The sequence below is a fragment of the Drosophila miranda genome, chromosome 4 (genome assembly GCF_003369915.1).
Source record: "Drosophila miranda strain MSH22 chromosome 4, D.miranda_PacBio2.1, whole genome shotgun sequence".
Classification (NCBI taxonomy): domain Eukaryota; kingdom Metazoa; phylum Arthropoda; class Insecta; order Diptera; family Drosophilidae; genus Drosophila; species Drosophila miranda.
The window spans coordinates 22,705,158-22,726,490 of record NC_046677.1 but is presented as its reverse complement, the minus strand read 5'-3'; the positions used below and the strand labels follow the sequence as shown (position 1 = coordinate 22,726,490).

Genomic DNA, 21,333 nt, shown 5'->3' with positions numbered 1-21,333 from the left:
ACCCGAGATTACTGGAGAACCCAAGAAAAATACTAAAAATGTTGCGTCAAAAAATTATTCGAAAATTTTTAGATTTTTGACAAAGGTTAATCGAAATGATCAAAAACCGTTTGACTTTTCTCAAAAATATTCCAAATAAACTCAAAAAGCTATGATTTCTCTAATGGTTCCATGAATGTTAAAGAGCATCATGTACTTCGGCGATACCCTTCCTTTGTGTTTCCCCTATTGGTCCTGTTTCCGTTCCCGTTGGCAATTTTCTAAAATAAATATCGCAGCTGCAGGCAGCAGCAGCGACACGCGGCAGAAGCTACATGCAAATTATGTGAGTCGTCGGTCGGGAGTCGGTGGTCGGGGGCTTCCCTCTGAAGCCGATAACGTGATGACATAAGCATTGTCCCTAGGAGGACCCTTGTTCCCTTCGTCACCCCTCCTCACCCGTCTTCTGCTTCTAGCCAACACATGGCTTTCAAATAATAATAATATTCAATGCTTATTTGATGGCGCTATAGAAAAAGGACAACACCAAAAAAAGCGAGAGAAAAAAAAGCGCAACATTGCCAAATGTCGCTCGCTTTTGCTGACGTGGCACCCTATCTCTCACAGGCTCCTGCTACCCTCTCCTCAGCTCTTGGTGCCCTTCCCTTTGCACTTTTCTCTCTCGCTGACAACTTTCCAGGGCTCTGCTGCTGCTCCTCTGCTCTTCTGCTGCTGCTGCTGCTGCTCCAAAGTGCAAATTGACATTTTTGTGCCTGTGGTTTGCTCTCTTCGCTTTGCGACAACCAAAAAAAAAGAAGAAGGAATTCCATGAAAGTGCATTCCGCTGAAACGAATCAGGCATGCCCTTTCTTAGCAGAAGGCATCTAAGGTGTGACGTTATTTGGTATTCTAACAATTTTTTGAAAGACAAGAAATCTGACAGAACTATTTCAAATTAAATCGAATTTTACTTCCTCAAAAGAAACTTATTATTTTTTTTTTACACCAAGAGATCGCCGGCAGAAAAGCAATCAACCGAGCGGCGTTGCCGCATGACCAAAACGATCGCGCTCGTGCAGGAGAGGATAGAAGTTGGACCAATTATATGTTAAGGTAGCATTTCTATGATCTAATATGTAATCTAATTTTAATTCCACAATAATTCCACGAATAAATATCGGTTTTCTTTAAAGAGATTTCGAAAACATAAGGAATATTTCTGAAGATATTTCAGCCCAAAAAATATATGGCCTTATCCTGACTATCTATTCGCCCTCTTCACTCCGTTTTCTACGAATATCTCATAGAAATTATTTATTTATTTATTATTAAAAATCAAAAACAAGACTTTAAACCCAGTTCTGCCTTGGGTATACCTCTCGGAAGAGTATACAAAAGATAAACTTTTGGCGCGTGTCTTCTTTTGCTAACAATTTTCACTTTTTTTTTTTTTTTTTTTTTTTTTTCGTTGTCTTCTCTCATTTTTAAGCTGCCACAGGACACAAGGCTAAACTTTTGAAATTACTTGCATTTTATAGGGAAATGTGCAGAAAGCGACAAAACAGAAAAGACCAAAAAAAAAGGAGTAAAGAAAAGAAAACCGAAACTATGGTATATTGGGAAAATACTAGAGGAAGAAGGAATATTTCGTGCTTCGTGATTTTTTTTGTTCCCTTTGGTATGCCGTTTTTTTGTATTTTATTTTCTCTGCTGTTGCTGGTTGGTATTTTTTGTTATATTTTGTGCGGTGTCATGGCTCTGTCTGTCCAAACGCCAGTCAATCTGTCAGTCAGAGAGTCAGTTAGCCATAATGAAGGAGGCGGCAGAAGAGGCGGTAGGAGAGGCGGCGGAGCCACCACGATGATGATGATGGAGGTGAGATGCTGCCTGCCTGTCCTGTCCCTCTCTCTCACCCTCCTTTTGGATGTTGTCCTGTCATTCGGATGATGGCGTTTCATGATAAGTTTATAGAGTTTTTTCCTGTTTCTGTCAGATCAGCAAAAAATTCCAATTAAAGGTTAAGAAAGCAAAGACCTCCTGCACCTCGCCCCGCCTCTCCTCTCCTAATGATGTAATTCGGGATCTCCCAATAAAGAAAATCAAAGAGAAAATGTCTTCTTACCCCGGCAAGTGTCTTCACATTATGCAAAGCATCCTGGGCCTTCAGTGCGGCACGTCGCGTAAAAAACGTCACAAAGCAGCAACCTGCGAAAATAGGGGAAGGAAAATGTATATCAGATTAGCATAAGGGTTAAATTGGAGTTTATTTTGCGAGCAGGCCCCCACCCCTCCCCCAAAGAAAAGGTGGCAAAGAGAAATTATGAAAATTATTGTTATTAGCAAAGGCGGCCCGAAGGAAACGGCGCTTTGAATGCCAAAACGTGTGGCAGAGCCAACAATGGGCGTGGCCACCCAGGACTGGGGGCCGGGGGCAGATGTGGCAACAACATGACAGGCTTGCCACTAAATTAAACATTATGGCCCTCCAATCCCCACCCCCACCAACAAAATGTGTCGCGAACCACCCCGAAAAAAAGGGGCTGAAAGGGTTCCCCAGGTGGGGGGAAAAGGTGTTGGAATTTACGCAGCAAAGGAAGGGAAAGTGTGGCAGGCATATTAAGTGATACTTAAAGCCAAGCATTAGAGCCCACAAAGTGTTCCTGTGGCCTCCCCACCCACCCAATATCCTCCCCAATTCGTGTGTAGTTTCCATTTAGCAAAAAAAAAAACATCAGAGAATTTTTCTAGTATTTTGTGGGCTAATTGGGGTTTTAAGGCTTCTTGGGGCTAACTAAAATGTTGCCAAATTATAATTATAATTATTTTGCTCTTTACTTTTTTTAGTTTCCCTTTTTTCGATTCACGATTAAGCGAGTACCTTTGAAAGTACCTCCAAGAACGCACCAAAGAATGACAACAAAATATGAACCAAAAAGGTGATACTGTCCTTAGAAATCCCTTACTCTATGATCTGTAGATCCTGGTGTCCATCATTCTCTAAAGATTTTTGAAGATTTTTCACCGTGAAACAATAATAAATCGTAGATTCTAGATCTAGAAGGGGTGCAGGAAATTATTAGAATGTCCCTCACTCTACAGAATATCTCAATATGATCAGGGCTTTACACATCGCTGTGTAACCATTAGATGCGAGAGGAATATTCTTTTACAACTAAAAAAATGTATAGTCACGAGTGGAAGGCCCAGAGGATCCCCAAATCATCCGCAGATAATAATGGAAGTGTTTTATAAGTCTTGGTAGGTTATAGTCCATCGATTTATATTATCAGATGTTCCTATAGGGGTTTCTTTAATACCGATCTAATCTCCATTTACTCCGTTATATTTCCATTATCATATCCCCAACCTTCAGAAAGGTGTGACTTCCTTAAAATTAAACACAAAATCATTTCAATTTCCCTATCCTTCTCTCTCTATCTCCCTCTCATTTTCCTCATCTCTTTCTCGCATGGAATTTCGTTTCAATTTGACCAACAAAAAGAAAGAAATATTTTGTACTTTTTTTATTTTTGATGTGGCGGAAATTCTGTTTCTTTCTTTCGTTTTTCATGTGTGCCAAATCTGTGGCCAAGGCACACACACGCACACAGGCACAGACACCGACACCGACACACACAGAGCTTTGGTTAAAATCCATTTCCGGCTCTTGCACACATCCCTCCTCGGATATCCCCCGCGTCCCGCCCGCAGGTTATCCATTCCCTAACCTGCATGAGGCCTACCTCAACCTCAGAGAGGGGCAACACTGTGACGGCTGTGGCTGCAACAAAACTTAATACGGGGTGGGGGGCGTCGGGGGTGTGGGGGGTTTTGGACGGGCAATAGTTGCATAATGCAATTACCCACGAGCCGTAAGAGCGTATCGCATCGGCGGTATTTAGTGGTGCGACCATATCGTGGACGCTGGGTCGCTGCTCCCAGTCAGGCGTAAAACTCGTTCGGCCGTTCAGCCGAGGGCTGGATCCCTCTCCTCCTCTCCCCCTTTCCGTCCTCCCCCTCCACGCAGCAGCAGGTAATTCAATCTGTCGCAGTTTTTTGCAAGCGGCTACATTTTCCTGCATTTTTCACATATTTGCAAATATTTTCATTTCTCGTTTCGGGCTTCTCTTTTTTTAAATATCCGGAAAATCGAGAGAGGAAGAGAGGCAGAGAGAGGTTAGAGCTGGCAGACGACAGGCGACGCCGCCACATCCGATGTGTGCGAGTGAATTATGGGCTCCAGAGCTCCTCCATCTCTTCATCTCTCTCTCTCCCTCTATCTCTCTCTCTATTTTTGTCCTTCATGCAGCAGCTCAAAGGAACTTAAAGTTGGGCAAATGCAAATGGTATGTATCCCCCCAAAATTGGTGGCGTGAGAACTCCAATAAAGTCCATTAAATGTTTGGAAATTTAATTAAATTAAATTAAATTCGTTTTGAATAGTGGATTCAGTGATTGAGTAAAATTAGTTAGAAATTGATTGATGCGTTAAAAAAAGAAGAAAAGTGTGAAAATTTAGCTGGATTTTTTCTGTGGGATCGGGTTTGTTTTTTGGGAACCAGATTTCAAATTGAAGCAGAATTATTTTAAATAATAATAAAATAAATTAAATAAAAAGAAATATTTCCAATTATATTGAAATAATCCAAATTTCAAAGGAATTAATGGACATTTGATCGAACCCTATTAACGAACTGCTTCTCCCCCTAAACAGTCACCTAAATAATAGTTTCATTCGAAAGCAAAGTTTAATTATTACAGAATAAAATGCCAGCATAATTATGAATCATTTAAATTTTACTCAGCCCCAAAATGTATCATTTTCCTAGGGAGATATAATTTATATACACCTTTTTTAATTGGGTGATAATGAATATCCTCCGCAAACTTTTTCAAAACATATCACCATTCCACTTTCCACAATCCGCAATCCTTTGATTTCAGCAATAAGAAACTTATCCTCTCCTACCCTCATAAAAGATATCCCATTTCCTAGAAGCCACACAAAGGGCATTAGGACAAAAGAAACGAAAGAGATAGAGAGAGAGAATAGAGAAGAGCTTAACTTGAATTTCAATTCGGAAACGCAGATTAAATATCACTTAAAATTAAACTGGCGTTAAATGTAACAAATGAAGGAAAAATCGAAACCATTTGAAATGCAATAAAACATAGTCGGGAGGGGGGACGGGAGGGAGAGAGAGGGAGGATATAGATAAGGAAAAGCAATCGAACGATAACGAAGGAGGAGGAGGAGGAGAAGCAGGAGGAGGAGTAGGTGGATGAAAACTGCATCAAAACAACGCTGAAAACGAAGAGAGAAATCTCACACAATTCCCATTATGTGCATGTCAACTGCAGTTAGAATCAAACCCAAGACACACACTCGCACCAAAGAGAACAATGCGATAAAAAAGAGAAGGGAAAACTAAAGGAAAAGGAAACGGAAAGGGAGGGGGAGGGGGGGAGGAGTGGAAGCATCGATGGATAGACGAGTAAAGCTGAAAACGACACCCAGTCACGTTTTTTGGACGAAAAAGAACTTAATCCCGAAAGTGGGAGGAAGATGAAATCGAGAGCCTCCCCAGACAAGACGTGCCAAAGTCCACCGAAAAGGATACAAATACCAAATACATATAGAACGGATATATGTAGCCTTGGACACACGTTGCACGTCGGACGAGCGTCGGTGGAGCAACGAAACGAATTAATCGAAGTTAAATAAATCAATGTCCTTAAAACTTTCCGACCGACACACACACACACACACACACACACACACAGATTTACGGACTGGCATACACAAGAGCAAGAAGCAGAAATAGTAGCAGATAGTAGCGGTCCTCCTCCTCCTCGTACGTACAAAAAGTATGGCAGTAGAATCACAAATGGTGCATCCATCGAATCGAGAGGGAAGACACTGCCACCAATCGAATCGAATCGAATCGAGTCGAATTTGCTTCACAGATGGAAAGCATTATTACTGGACAACTTGGGCAAACGATAGTTCGAAAAAGAACTCACTGAAGGAAAGTGAAAACCACAGCAAAGAATAGTTACATATCGAACATTTGTTTGAAATTAATTAATTTTTTATTTAAAATTTTGTTCTTTTTAATTACAACTTTTTTCTCAAATGAATTTTTATTGAAAATTTGTTTATAATTATTAATCAAATTATTATAGCTCTTTTACTTTTTGTCGCTTTAGAGAATTTCATTAAAAAAGCAGTCGATATTTTTGAGAGTTCAAATTTTGGATTATCCAGAGAATCCAGAAGAATCTTCTTCACGTACCAGGATAGGATACCCAGTTTATAGATGTGATTTGCAGGAACAAAAGTATGGTCTAGCTTTTCGAAGGCCAGGTGTTCAAAGAGCCAACTGATTTTTGTTTTTGTTGTTCATTCTGGCTATAATAATAATCCGATTGCTAACGTTTTTTCTCCAATCAAGTAGATATGATCTTTATTTATGATTCTGTTTTTTTGGTTCACTAAAATGTATATTGCAACTTTTTTGAATTAGCTTTTCTTCTAAATTCCTTAACCTGAAATATTTCCTTGCAGATACGATTATTTGAAGTAACTGAGAGCCGAAGGCCCCGACGTTAGTGTACCGCTTATACCGTGTACCGTACTATAATTAATTTGTATAATAAAATAATTAATTAACTAAAAAATAGATGTACAATCTAGTCCGAAACCCCTTAAGTCCTGGGCATCTTTTACACATCTTTCTGTCTCCCATCTCTAGTCCCTTCGGTGGACTCGTGGTCGTCCCTTACCTGGGAGACCGTGACAAATGTTTGGCAATGCCTCAGTGGCAACCAAAAGTCATGACCAAATCCAATTTCCACCCAACAAAAAAAAAATAGTAAAAATCTAACTGAAACGTTTCGAAAATTGCGCCTGCATTTGAAATTGAAATTCACTTTTTCCCAGGCAAAAAAAAAATAACCCCAGAACAGGACGAGAGGGGGGCTAGAATAAAATTAAGTGAAATTTTATGCATTTTTCACGCTCAGTGCAGCAGCTAAATAAAAATGTCAAGAGCACAAAGTTCCACAGAGAGCGAGGGAGAGAGAGAGAGAGAGAGGGAGAGGCGGCCGATGGAGGCGTTAGATAAGTGCGTTACTTTTCCTTTTTCTCTCTCTCCATGTGAAAGAAAGACACAGGGTGCCAGGACATTGGACAGCTGGTCTTAGAGATGTAGAAGGAAAAGCTTTACGAAATGAAGTTCTCAAGAGGAGAACCCAAAAGATAAGGAAACGGAAGGCGGGGAGAAGCTGCCTCAAAGTCCACTCCCAAAAAAAAAAAACCAACAAAAACCCCACTTAACCTCTATTTCTAACCCACTCTCTCACCGTCTCACCGTCTCCCTCATCCTCACCCTCTTCCTCCCGCTCTTTCTCTTTCTTTCTGTGTGAATTATATTATTTCTGCTTTTCCTTGGTTTCCCTTTCCCTCCTCTCTCCCCAGCAGTTCTCAACTTTTCTGGTTTGGTCAGCGAGTTAGTTTTTTATATGTCGGAGGTCATAAATCACAAGACTGGGAATGGAATACTGGCTAAAAAAAATATAGAGGGGGGCGGGGCGTCGCCTTAGAAGGCCTTCGGTTCAGTGGGTGTGGCCCTGTTAATGCGGAACTGTGACATATGCTCGTGTTCGGGGTCCGGGGTCCGGGGTTTGCGGATTCCGGATTTTCCCAATTGAATATGGTATGAGGGGTGCTTAAGGGAACAAAATGATAGATATACTCAGGGCTTATCGGGGGAACTAATCGAAAGTGCTTAAACATCTTTATTGGAAATAAAGGTTATATCAATTTTAAAGATTACAAAATTTAACAAAAACGTAAGAATAAAATAAATAAATAATTTATTTGGAAAAAAACAAAACAATCAGATCTCCAGATTTGATGCCTCCGGAGTTACTTTTGTGGGGTTATTTGAAATGCACAGTTTTCGACCGTAAGCCATTGAGGCTACCATTGACGAGCCCAAGCCCGAAATCATCGTCATACCCCGCCCGAAATGCTCGAAAAAGTGATGGAAAACGCAGCAAAAATGGCATATTTAAAGGTGTTCGATAAAGGCGGCCACTTTATTCACTTCATTCGTTCATTCATCAACCAAATTCTGTTCAAAAATTAGTTAGAATAATTTCTAAAGTACCAAATTAAATAAAAATGCCTCATATTTGAAAATCGGTTGTTTTTTTTTTTTAAGTTATTCGATGTTTACACAGCGCCATAGAAGATGTCGAAAACAATTCTATATTTCTATATGAAAAGGGTTTTCTGAAGTTTCCAGATCGCGTATCTCGATCTCAGTCAGACTCGTGCCGCTCCTCCCTTTCCTACCATTCCACCTTTGGATTACCTTTGAATTCTTTAAAACTTAAGAATCACACTATTCTTTTCACTCCTTCAAATCCCCCCCCCCCAAACCACGTGTTACATGCGTGTCCCTACAATCGGAGCTTAATTTTCAAGCCATTTGAAATTGATTTCTCTAGGTGAAATCTTAATTTTCCCCCCACCCCCCACAGAGTTTGGCTTCGTTGCGTTGGCCGCAAAAACCGCAGAAAACTTGACACAGGACCTTTTTGACACAAACACAAAACCAAAGGCCACAAACAGTTTACAGCTTTTGTGGGGAGGGGGTAGAATTGGCTTTTAAAGCTATTCCCCTCTTTTTCCACATTATTTTTCGGTCTCTTTCACTCACTCAATATCGAATTAAATGTTACACCCAGCGCCAGGCTGTATCCTTTTTCACCTGAACAAATCTGAAATGGAAACCGCAAGAAAGGAGCCTTTTCGCCACGGTTGATGCTACCCTACCACCCCACCCTTCTGTACCTCCTGCCACTCCACCCTTCTACCTCCTGCCACCCCATCGTTCTGAACCTCCTGCCACACCTCCCTTTGGTAGTGCCCTTTGCACCGCCCCTCCCTGCACTCATCATCATCGTCATCCCTCTGACTATCGCCGACCGCAAGCGCTAATAAATTATGACCCAAGCGCTTAACCTTGTCCCGCTCTAGTGCCCCCGTGTCTCACGCCCCCCTCTCTCTCTCCCTCCCTGCTTTGCACCACTTCTCACCTTTATCTACAGGCCGCAGAGGAGCAGCAGCAACACAGGAACACAGAAACCATAAAAGCCGCAACACCCACAGCAACAACATAGAGAATCCAGGGGCTAGAACCAGAACCGCCAATAGGTACGGGATACTATCAGTATTTTTCGTGGGGAGAGGGGCAGGGACAAGGGCAGGGGGCAAACGGCCGCTAACGAAATTTAGTGCCAAAAAAGAGAGAAAACAATTTTGTTTTGGGGCCGCACACCAGCAGCAGAAAGCATTAGCCCAGAAATACTTTTGCCCGAAACGAAACGAAAAGGGAAATTTTCGGTTGGTACTTTTTTTCAACTTTATTTTTAGTTATTTACGACTTTCTGGTTCAGAGGTCAACCATCGCACTTAAAAGTGTCATTTTGCATTTCGTTTGGTTAAGAGAAGGCCAGAAAGAAAGAGAAAGGAAGGGTAGAAGAAAGAAAAGGACTAAAAACTCTAAGCAACAGACAGACATTTAGACCAAGTCGAAGGATATGTATGGCCGAGGCGGCTGCTTCTTTTTAGCCAACTCGCAAAACTGGGTTACATTTTGCCATCTAAATGGAAATGTTGTTAGCAGGAAGTTTTGCTAGTTTAAACAGACAAAAAAACCGGGAACAAAATGCATCATGCAGTAGGAGGAAATTCATACACAAAAAGCGCAAAAGGCAACAAAAAAAAAATAAAAAAAAGAGGAAACGGCGAAAGCGCTGTAAGAATATCGATGCACACAATGATCAACTAGTGGGATACCGTGTGGGATCTAAAATTGATTAGAAGTATAAATACATAGGTAAGAAAAAAAACTTGTACACTTTTTGAAATCTAAACGGAATTAAAATCATTTTTAATAGAATATACGAAAATTTTGTATAGACATTTGTATTTGTTTTTTTTTTTTTAAATACTTTTGATTTAAAATTGATTAAATTAAAATTTATTTACGCTATATATTTTTAAATTTTTTGAATAAAAAATTAAATTTTTGTATAAATATAAGGCAGAAAATCCAAATCAAGCTTAAAAAGTACAGGTACTACAGTACTCAATGTACTTATCAATATTAACCAGCAGCCAATTGTTATTCGATAAAAAAAATTATTTTAAAATTGGAAATTATAAAATGACTGATTTCTATCAAAAGATGACACTTCGATCTTTGAATCAACATTAAAATGTATGTCAACGATTGTTATATCAGAACAGAAAACCAACCGAAACATATATCGATCGAATTAATTACCAAAAATATTGATTTAAATCAGTTAAAATATATCAGTAAAAATGTAATAAAGTCTGATATCCCCAGAGATCAGACCTCTCCAACGGATGTTTTACCAAGAGAATAACGAAGGAATATTCCGTTTGGCTTTTATTTTCGCTTTTTTCCCCCTTTTGTAGGTCACTGTGTGGGCGTGGTGGGCACAAAAACGACGCCTACTTTTCTACGCTTTTGCGCTGACATAAATAATAACTTTGAAATGCAATTTGTGTCGATTCTGTGTTTGTGACTGCCAGAAGAGACTTCCAAGGCGAGCAGCTACTTGCCAACAACAACAAAAACGGAGAAATAACAACAAAAATGCTCGCATGGTTCGTGAGCACTTAAGCTAGTCCAAGAGAATGAATGGAAGGGGACACCATGGATGCGGAATAAGCTTTGATTACAGTGGCACTTTCCCAGCAGACAAGCAGCAGTGGCAGAGCAGCAGATTAGATGGTTCCAGCCAGGAGAGGTCGCACTGTACTTTCCGCTTGTCATAAATCATCAGCACAACGCGCCACTTAAGTGCTTCTAAAACTGTTTTGCTGCCGCCGCCGCCGCTGCTCCTCTCTTTTTCCGACCAGGCGGCGGCAGGGCAGGGCAGGCACGCCTCCATTTTTGGGACACAAAACTGGCCACTGTCCAGATCTGCACAACAGCAGAGCACACACACGCCCACTTTTACAAAAATAAGGATGAACCTGTCAGATGCAGTCGGAGGAGGATGGGGGATAGGATAGAAAAGCTAAATAGACAGTTGGATATAGAATAACAATGACAGAAAATACACAAAACCGAATGAATGAATGTTTTTGTGGAAATATGTATATCCATGGACAATGAATGCGAGACGATGGGTCGAGAGTAGAATGGCAATTGGAAATGGAAAAGATTAGAAGTGGAAAATGCCGTTATGAATGGGAGGGAGAGGAAGAGAAAAGAGCAGCACATCAATAAAAATAAACTTGACTGCAGTTGAGAGGCTTTTAGACAGCACAAAAATAAAAATATAAAAGATGAGAGACAGGACAAGCAAAGAAATGAATAGAACGGAACTGAACAATGAATATATTGGAATAATGAAAAGGGAATTCAAATCGGCAATAGAGAGAGAGAGAGAGAGGGGGAGGGGGAGATAGAGCTGAAGAAGAGAGTCTGATCTCTGGATGCAAAGCTTTTATGGAGAATGGGAGATGGGGGACGGTCTGAATGACAGAGCATCAAAAAGACTTTTCTTGTTTTATAATTTATTCCCATTTTTTTTAAACTTGGAAAATCTATATTTAAGCACTTCTACCTAAAACTTTATTCGTTAAACTCCCCTTACCACTTTTAAATCAATTTTAATAAATTGCTTAAGTAAAAGTAAGTACATTTAATACCATGATGTGTATTATTTAATTAAAAAGATCTCTCTTTTCTCATACTCTGTATTTTTGGCACTGCACCCCCTTCCTTTACTAAAGCTTCACGAGGCTCAAGCTCAAGGCTATTGAAATTTCGAGTCAAACACAAATAGCGGAACAAAAAGCAATTTGCTGATGAAATGAAATGAAATGGTAAATGCAAGGGAATGCAATTAAAAGGAAGCGGGGCGCAAAAGAGGAAAGAGAGACAAATGGTTGTGCCTGTGTGGGAGTGAGTGTCTGGGCAAAGCATATCTCATATTAATTTTGTGTGTTGTGTGCCTCGGTGTCTCTGCAGCTCTCTCATTTGCATGCAAAGGGAGAAGCTTTAGTGAGAGCTTTCGGGTATTTACCGCAACAAATTCGAATGTAATTTATCAGACGCAGCACAGCAGACACGCACACGCATGCAAGCAAGCTAAACAAAAGAGAGAAGGAAGAAGAGTGATGGGCCGCCCGAAGCAAGAGAGGGAGAGAGCGAGAGCTCCGTTCCCCCTCTCCTCAAACACCAGCTTTGTGCACGGCTGTCGTGATGCGACCGATTTAAGTACAGTAATACTGGTAGGTTCTATGCAAATACAACATTTACACATTTCTATTTGCACTATTCTTCTTGAGAGAGTATTCCCTTTTCTATTGCCGACTAAAACTTACCCTTACTAATGCCAGTGGCCTTGTCGCGCAGCACATTGATCGAATGCACCGGTCCGTACTCCTCGAACATTTCACGCAACTGCGACTCGTCCATGGACTTGGGTATTTGGCCCACAAACATCTTGATGTTATCCGGATCGGGCTCCTTGTCGCTGTAGGTGACCGTGGCATCGGCATCTAGGCGGAAACACGAATCATCGTCCATGCTCACGACGACATTCCGATTGGCACTGCACGGATTATTGTTGTTGTTCACGAGCCCTGCCGCAGACATAATACCGTTGTTGCCGATGCCGCCGACCAACGAATTGTTGCTGCCACCCAGGCTCTGATTGTTGTTGCCGTTCACGCCGTTATTGTTGTTGTTGAGCAGAGATGGATTATTGTTGTTGCTGTGAATGGGACTGTTGGGCAGGCTATTCGTAGCACTGCTACTCTTATCGCTCATACCAAATGCACTGCGAAAGGGAAGACAGAATAAGAGGGAGAATTGTCGTTAGTAAAATGTTTTTTTTGGGTTAGTTAATTAATATTTGAATATTTTGTGGGAATATAACTTAATAAAAAGTAAAACAAATGTCTTCTACTCTATATTCTTAGTTGGTTCTTCCTTGATGAGTTACCGCTGTAAGCAAAACCGTTTACAGTTGTGTCTCACACACACATACTTACTCCAAATAGAGATCATTGGCACTTTTTTCCGAAAAATCAAATATCATACGGCGATTGGCCAGAAACGAAGCGCGGCTGCTAAACATGATCTCAAAAATTGTACACTGTCGACTCGGAAGGACAACAACAAGTATATATATAATAGTTAGTAGGATATAACGGCAAATAACCACGCTCAATCAATACTTTTAACGCACACGGACAATCGAATTCGGGTTTTTTTTTTAAATAATTAAGAATTTCAATCGCCTAAAAGAGGATTTCCATTTAACACTGCGACACTCGAAACTCAACGTGACTAATTAAAAGAGGAACTATATATTGAATATATAATCGGGGGGTACACGCACGCGCAGCGCTTTCAACTAAACGGTTCTTCCACTTCCTTTACTGGCAATCGTCGCTGGACAAATGGACGAGCAACGACATTTGGCTTGATTAAGTCAAGGGCAAAGGAAATTCCAGTGGATTCCAGGCCTTCCAGCAGCGAAAGTCAGGTGATGCTGAGGCGCATGCAATAGAAGAAAACAAAAGAGTTAGGGCAGCGAGAGGAACAGGGAGAGGCAGTAACTTCGCTGCAGTCGATCGAAGTTCAAAAGCTAGAGCTCGCAGCTCTGCCGACTGCATCGAAAGCTTCTGTAAGAAGGCAGCGGGAGAGGATCTGAATGAGCAAGGTTTAGCTTAGTCAAAGCAAAGAAGAGAGACAGGTGCTCTGCTAGCGTCAGCTTAAGCTCATATATTAAAAGAAGGCAGCGCAGCCAAATCAAAGAAGAGAGGGAAATAAATTCTAGGCAGAGCAACGGCAGCGGCAGGTGCTCTGCCGACAGCGACTGAAGCCTCTGCTTCGCAAGCCTCTGCTTAAACTGTGCGAAAAAGAGAGGGAGGTACATAGGGTAAATGCAATGCAGCAGCGCCGATTGTCAAAGCAGAGGAAAAGAGACACAAGCGGGTGGGATGATCGGTGGCTCTCGCGCGGCTAAAAAGTCAAAACTTTGGAAAAATAGGGGATTTGATGCAAAAACCTAAGAACGTTAGGTGTGGTATAGAAATACGTATATAAACTTTACTGATGAACTTTTCTTTACAATAAAAACCTATTAATCCCCCCATTTACTATCTATCTCCGCTTTAAACCATTTCTAAGCCACTTTTGTATGCAAATGACTTTTTACCTCCCATTCGATTTTTTCAAGTCAACCTAAATTTCTAATTACGACTGAAAAAAGCAAACGTTTCCATTATCCATTTGTCTACTCCAAAGGTGGTGCCTTTTAAAACACGCCCTGTTATCCAATCCTTCTTAGCTAATTCATTTCACTCACACAGGCATACTGCACCCCCCACATATAGAGACCCTGCCAACATTTAATCATGAGGTGGGGTGGTGGGTCCTTGTCCAGGTGGGTTTGCTCATCGCGTTTTAGTTGACCCAATTTGGCCTTGGCTCTGACGAAAGCTAAAATCGTTTATTTACAGAAGCAAATGGCCATTAGGTTAATGCTATTTGAGGATTATTCAGCCAGAAAATCGCCAATCCAAACAAGAAAAGTTCACTCAAGTCGAAATCGAAGTTGTTTTAAGGTTTTTTCTTCTTTATTTTTGTACTTTAAAGTCAATTTTGAGGATAGAGGATAGAAAGTAAATCATGGCACATCCCATTACACATAATTAAGCTTTAGTTTGGGTTTGTGTTTGAAGTCTCTGTCACGGACCTAATGCTTTAATTGCATCGTTGCAGCTGCTGTTCTGCCAACGCACACGCACGCACATGCACTGCTCTTCGTTCCAAGCTCTCTCCCACACTCGTCTCTCTCGCTCTTCCTCTCCATCGCTCTGCTTCCAAGGCGGCAGCGGCGGCGGCGGCTGTTGCTTCTTGTTCTATTTATACCCTGTACTGGTGGAACTCTAGGGCATATGGTTTTCGCATGGCTGTATGCAATAGGCAAGAGACAATAAACAATAAGCAGAAATGACTCCATTTTCAATGGATTATAATTATAAGAATAAGTATGTTTTTAGTCACACTTTTAAGAGGTACCTCCAGTCGGTATGCCACCTAAAGCTTCTTCACTTGTTTGTCTTTTAATTTCTTGCAAGTTTCACTTTTATTTAGCAAATTCTTGTCTTTCCTCCACGCCCCTCATCCCTTTGGCTTCTTCTTTGTTGCATTTTGTAATTTGAACTTTGTCTTTTCCTTTGCTTCTTTGTTTGCCAGACGCGTCAAACTTTTCAACAGCTCTCTCTCTCCCCACATCCTCTTCCTCTGCTAACCCTTTCCTGGCTATTTTGTCTTGACTTTAATTCAGTTAAAGTTCGAAAGTCACTGGGGAGGGGGGGTAGCCAAGGGAAACACTGTAATTGCAACGATCCTTTGACACAATTATTGCATTTCTTGTGCACTACCCAACCCCAATACGTCTGATATGAGCCAAGTTCCCGCTTAGGATCCAATAAAACATGCAATTGCGACAATTTCATACAAAACTTTTTTACCCGAAAAACAAAACTTTTCCACACACAAGCCAACAAAATTCGGAAAAGAGGAAAACGAACTGAACTTTTGTGCTAGTATCAAAGTTCAAACTGCAATTCATCTTCATCAACAAAAAGTATGCAATGTTCAAAAGAAAAATAAGGAACAACGGTTATACTTTGGACTATAGGAATACCTACTCCTCATAGATACATCTATTAATCCATGGAAACTATTTTTTATCTGTGATTGTATCTAAAAAAAAAAGGGGTATATACTTGAAGTTTCGTAAAGTAAATTCGATTTCATGCAGTGACCCTTGAGAGAGAAGTCCCACCTACTTCGCCGGCTATCGACTTAAAAGGAAAATGCAATCCAGCCAAAAATTGAAGATTTCGCTTTAAATTTTAAAGGAAAACTTTCCCACTTCGTGCCACCACCTTCTTCTGCCTCGCCATGCTGGCATTTATCTTCATTTGTCGGAGCAACAGCAGCAGAACAGAAGAAGGAGCTGGCGGCAGCAGCTGTCAACAATTTGCCGACCACAAAATTGTCGAGGGAGCCACGAAGGAGTGTCGGAATTTGGTACTGGGATTTCGCCAGGATTCAGCTTCGTTTCTCCCGAGAAACCTACTAATTTGCTTGATTACTCCAGAGAATTATGGAGGGGCGTACAGCCAGCCGGGCACACGGCACACGGCACACAAGGCGGCAGAAATTTGAAATCTATTATAAAAGTTTTTTACCCCCAAAATGAAGGCACACTGGGGACAGCTAAGAGAGAGAGAGAGAAGGCGACCCTTCTATGGCGGCGTCGACATGGGTCAACACTTTGACAGAGACAAGGACACAGTAAACAAAAAAAAAAAAACTTCTCCAATAAAGAAAGGTGTCCCCCCACTGTCCGAAATGGGAAAATTGAGAGAAAAAAGGTAGTATAGCATGTAGCAGCTGTGTAATAGAAGCTGCAAAAATTCTTTGAACAACTTTTTTCTACTTGTCTCTTCATTTGGTCTTTATCTCTTGTTTTTCAGGTGAGACGATGGATAATTTCGTTCATGTCTAGCGTCTGCTGTGCGCTTCACAACAAATCAAGTTCCAAGTGGATCCTGGAACTTTTGATTCTTGTTATTTTCGTTTTTGTGTCCTCCAGCTCCAGCGCCACTCCCTCTTTGTTCTCTTTGATTGGTTGCTTCTACCTCGATGTTCTTCGATTTGTTAATGCGGTGTACTAGAGACTGCAAAATCAATGGAAAAGTAACACAAGTGGAACTTGTCAAGAGCTTTAACCTTGTGATGCCTGAAGTGGTGCAGGCATTGAAGGACTATTGAATGAGCCCAATTGTTTAAGGTTTGGTGGAGAGCTTTTCGCCTAAGAGACTGGATATAGGCTGGATATCCAGGGACCAACGAATGAGACATTCGGTGGATGAAAAATTCCATTATAAAAAATTAAAGTAAAGATTCCTTTATGGCCTTTTCTTTGTAAAATTTTTATAATTTAGTAACCGCATTTGAATATTTATATCCTATGCTTCATTATCTCTCAACTATCAAATCAGATTTCGTCATACCTTTGCACTCCACTCCTTGAGGGTTCGGTTTCGGGTTCCTAAGCGGCTTAACCTCTGCTCTGCTCTAGTCCCAGCCCACTTGAAGCTTTACTTTGATCTCTCGCTCTCTTTTAATGCGACCCACAAGCTCGAGAGAGCAAAAAGCTCCGCCGCGCCGCCTATAAATAACTCAACTTCAGCAGAAAGAAGGCTGGAGAGGGGGAAACCAAAAAATATAAGAGGGCGCCGCATTTCGGCACGCTTATCAAAGATAATTTTAAGCCGCATTTAAAAATGATTTCTTTGCTTTATTTTTACCACCGTTCACCCCCTGTCTCGCTTTCGCTCAACCTTTCGTTACACCTCTTCTTCCCTTTTTTTTGTGAGCTACGCGACTTTTTACGCTGACTGTGCGTTGTCTGGCAACGCTGGCTGGACGCCCGACGAGCAAAGAGAAAGAGAGTAGGAGGGAGAGGGGCACCCAATGTTGACACTCAGTGAACCCCAAAAAGAGACAGCAACGAAAACTAGCAGCGGATGACCGAAGCTTTTAATACCCTGCCACAAGCCGCATTCCCACTTGAATACTTTGAGATGTTGGAAAGAATCGATATACCCCCTCTTTCCGTATAGGGTATAAGAAAACCGTTCATCTCTGCCACGCGCTGCTCTTTTTTTGGTCAAGGATACAGCCGCTGTCTGAGCCTCATTGCCTCTGCCGGTACCGTGCCGTACCGCTGCTCTGCTGCCACACTGGCGCTTCCAGGACTTGGCTGAGGACTCGAATGCCTTTTTTCCCTGCGACGCCCCCCGCCTACGTTCATCCTCTCCACCCCCCGCCTACGTTCATCCTCTGCTGCGACAATTGGATGAGCAATGCTGACGAAAGGGTGGACGAAGAGGGCAGCAGAAGAAGGAGCTTGGACTTTTGTGCAAATATTTGACATAGCCATGAGCGGACCAAGGGGGGGCGGAGGGAAAAGGATGAACGGACCAGAGGGGGGCAGAAGGATGAACGAACGGAGGGGGGCAGAAGGATGAGCGAGCAGAGAGGGGAGATGGATGAGCAGAGACAGTGAAGCGGACCAAAGGGGGAGATGGATGAGGATAGACAGTAGTCGCCCGAGAAGGCGGGCAGGGGCTTAAGCCCATTTTTTGGCTCAACGCAGTGGATTCTCTGGTGGGTCCTTTTTCGGGGATGGGATAGGAAGCGGTTTAGGACTCGTGTGTAATTAAGCAAAAATGTTCCAAATCGTTTGTAGTTGTTGTCCCTGTCTATTATGCCCTCCCCCTCCCCTTTCCGTCTACATTGTTACTGTCTCAGTCCCCGCCCTCCTGTTGCCTGTTGTTATTGTGTTAATAATCACTTGTAAATAGATCAAAGTTGGCATTTTATTTGAAAATTTTCGAAGGGAGGTTTTCCGGATATCGCCCAGGACTCAATGTCCTTTCGTTTAGTCTGGGGATTATGTTGACTAATTAGAGGCTGACGGGGTAGAGTCCATTTTGGGAGTTGCATGTGGATAAGGCAGTGTCCTGGTGTGAGAGGGGGTGAGGAGGACAAAAATGGGATTTTGACTTTTGGGCTGTAATTAATTGTTGAGGGTTTTTGAATACCCAAATAATTTTGATAAGAGAAATTCGCAAGAGGATAGAAAAGTCTTATTTTCATGCTATGAATAATATACGAAAAGTGATCCATGAATCTTAGGGGATAAATGTTCCTAAAGATTCCAAAAACTATACAATTTGCCAAGAGGAGCAGCTGAGTCGGTCCCTAGAATCCAAAAACAATGCATACATTTTTTGGCGAGGCGCAGAAAAAGAGTTACTTTTCGGTCCCCAAAATCAAAACAACAAAAAACACAGTTACGGCTCAAAAGTCGGTCCCAATAAAGCAAAAACAATTGTACAAAAAATTGATGATTACTTTTTCATAAGGTTAAGAATGAATATTAACCAAAAGAATCACTGAATTCAGTTCAATTTGATACAATTTCCATTTATTTTCATAACAGTTTTTGCTCTTGTTTTACCCATTACTTTAATTGTTAAAAAAAACTCTTTTAACAGCACAAATAATGGCTGTAGAAATGACTCTTCTCAAACGAGAGAATCGCCATAAGTTTCCATCTTTGTGACTGAAAATGAAGCCGAAATTAAAAGCCAAAGAACAAACCACATCGAAAATGTCACCGAAAAAAAAAGCAAGATAAATATTCACCACACAGGAAACCAAATTAAATAAGTAAATCTTGCGGGCATGTAAAAATGGATACGATACGAGCAAAAAAAGGAAGGCCACCAAACCGAATCGAGTGTAAAATATATATGCCAGAAGACAAAGCACACAAAGGGATGCCAGGACTCGGCTCTCAATGTCACTTCTCACACACTGAAAAAAAAGAGGAGAGAAATTAAATTGTGAAGCGTAATGTTAACGCAACCAAATGCCCAAATGCCCAAAAGTCCAAAAGAGAGCGCGAAGAGAGCCGAGCCGGCTTTAACCACAATGAAATGTGAATGGAAATACATACTACATGCAAGGAGCACTAACCAGAAAAAAATATACATATTTATTCCCACTCCGTCACCCTGCGAAAACTTTATTCCCTTAAAGAGCACACATGACCGGGCTTGAAGCGGTACGGCAGGGCGTGTGGAGGGTTAAAACAAAAGTAACGGCATTTCACAGCAGTGGAGCAAAAATTCGGATTCGGAAATTCGGCTTCGGAGCAGAATCAATGACAACAAAAACAAAAAAACAGAAGAAATGGCAGGGAAAACATCAAGGAAAGTCGAATCTTAAATGTTCTAACGAAGGCACAGAAAATTGATGATTAAAGAGGTTGAAAGTTGGAGGAATACATTTCTTATATAGATAGACAAATTCTCTATAAAAAGAAGCACCATTCAATATCGAATCTAGATCGGTGATCACTTAGATCATACTTGTATTCTCCTTTAGGCTTCCTTTCTGTGTCATGCCCAAGCAATGTACATTGTTTTTGATTTCTGGGCACCGACTAGGTCGACTTGCCAAAGGGAATGTTTATGGATTCTTCGGTCCTAAAAGTAAGTGAGACCGGATTCTGGGATCTATATATCTACAAAAAACTTCATGTTTCAGCCTAAGACTCCCCCCTGAAAGAGCATTCAAAAATGCCCCAAAAAAGGAAAAGTAAATTCGAAACCAAAAAAAAATATTGCCTTAAACTTGCGCTGGCAAAGGAATTTATTGATTCATTTTGGAAAAAAAACTGCGAACCCCCGGAATCCAGAACCCAGAATCCAGAACCCAGGAACAGCGACACAACTGCGGCCCTTCGGAAAAGAAAAATGATTTGCATGGCTCCCGGTTACTCCCCGGTTCGGGGTCTCTCTTTTTCCACCCATGGAAGCCCCGAGCGCGAGATGTGTGGAAAATTGAATCAAATGATTTTTATTTTTTTGGGGGTACAGACCGAAACACTTTTCCGCATAAGTCTTGAAGGAGAAAAAAAAAGAAAGAAAAAAGGAAACCTGAATAAAAATTATAAATGAAAATACCAGAGGGGCGACGATGCGCCAGCGACGATGGGGAGATGCAGCACAGTGGCACAGGGGTTCGTTCCACTTGAGGCAAGCAAAAATGGTCGCCACTTTTTGCAAATTGTTGTTTGCCAACGAAATTGAAACAATTCCATGCTCTTTACTCTTTGCTGCCACTCTTTGCTGCATGCCACCTCTGTCATGCCATCATGCAACCATCATCACCTATCCTACTCCTCCTCCACACATTCCACTGCTCTCAAGCGCTCGATGCAGTGCCGCATAAATTTTGTTGGTTTGACGCGCATTTCGCAAATGGATGAGCGAACGAAGGGTGCGGTGTAGTGGCAGAGAGGATGATGCCCCTGCCCCTGCCCCTGGCAAGGTCTAGCAAGGGGACGAGTGCAAGGTTTGGTGAAGTGATTGGGTCGTCGGTCTCCTCTTGTCTCTCGATTTCATATGCATTTCAATATTTGAGCACTTAAATGTTAATGAATTGGCAGAGAATTGCCAATTGCAAAAAATGCACTTGCACGTTCGTTCCTGCTAGATAAAGGGGGAAAGAGAGAGCCAGCATTGGGGAGCATAGCCGTGGGGTAGTGGATAAAGAATATAAAATTAATTAAACTCGATTTTAGCGGGACTGAAAGTTCATTCGAATAATTAGATGTCGTATGAGGAGC

The 21,333-nt window shown here is 41.5% G+C and overlaps 1 protein-coding gene across 5 annotated transcripts in view; it reads right to left on the bottom strand.

The window, feature by feature from the left end:
- LOC108162166 (CUGBP Elav-like family member 2) overlaps positions 1-21,333 on the bottom strand; it is a 141,633-nt gene that overhangs the window by 41,653 nt on the left and 78,647 nt on the right. For 3 of the 5 annotated variants that reach the window (XR_004472882.1, XM_033393292.1, XM_017296758.2), the window contains exons 3-4: positions 12,422-12,879; positions 2,102-2,184 (exon numbers count right to left, since the gene is read on the bottom strand). Coding sequence is in view for 4 of the 5 variants with exons in the window: in XM_033393292.1 (XP_033249183.1) it covers positions 2,102-2,184; positions 12,422-12,879 (541 nt within the window). In the remaining variant the exon portion in view is untranslated. Of the gene's footprint in view, positions 1-2,101; positions 2,185-12,421; positions 12,880-13,093; positions 13,521-21,333 lie in introns of those variants that run through there. The other 2 variants (XM_033393293.1, XM_017296759.2) reach the window with 2 other exon arrangements.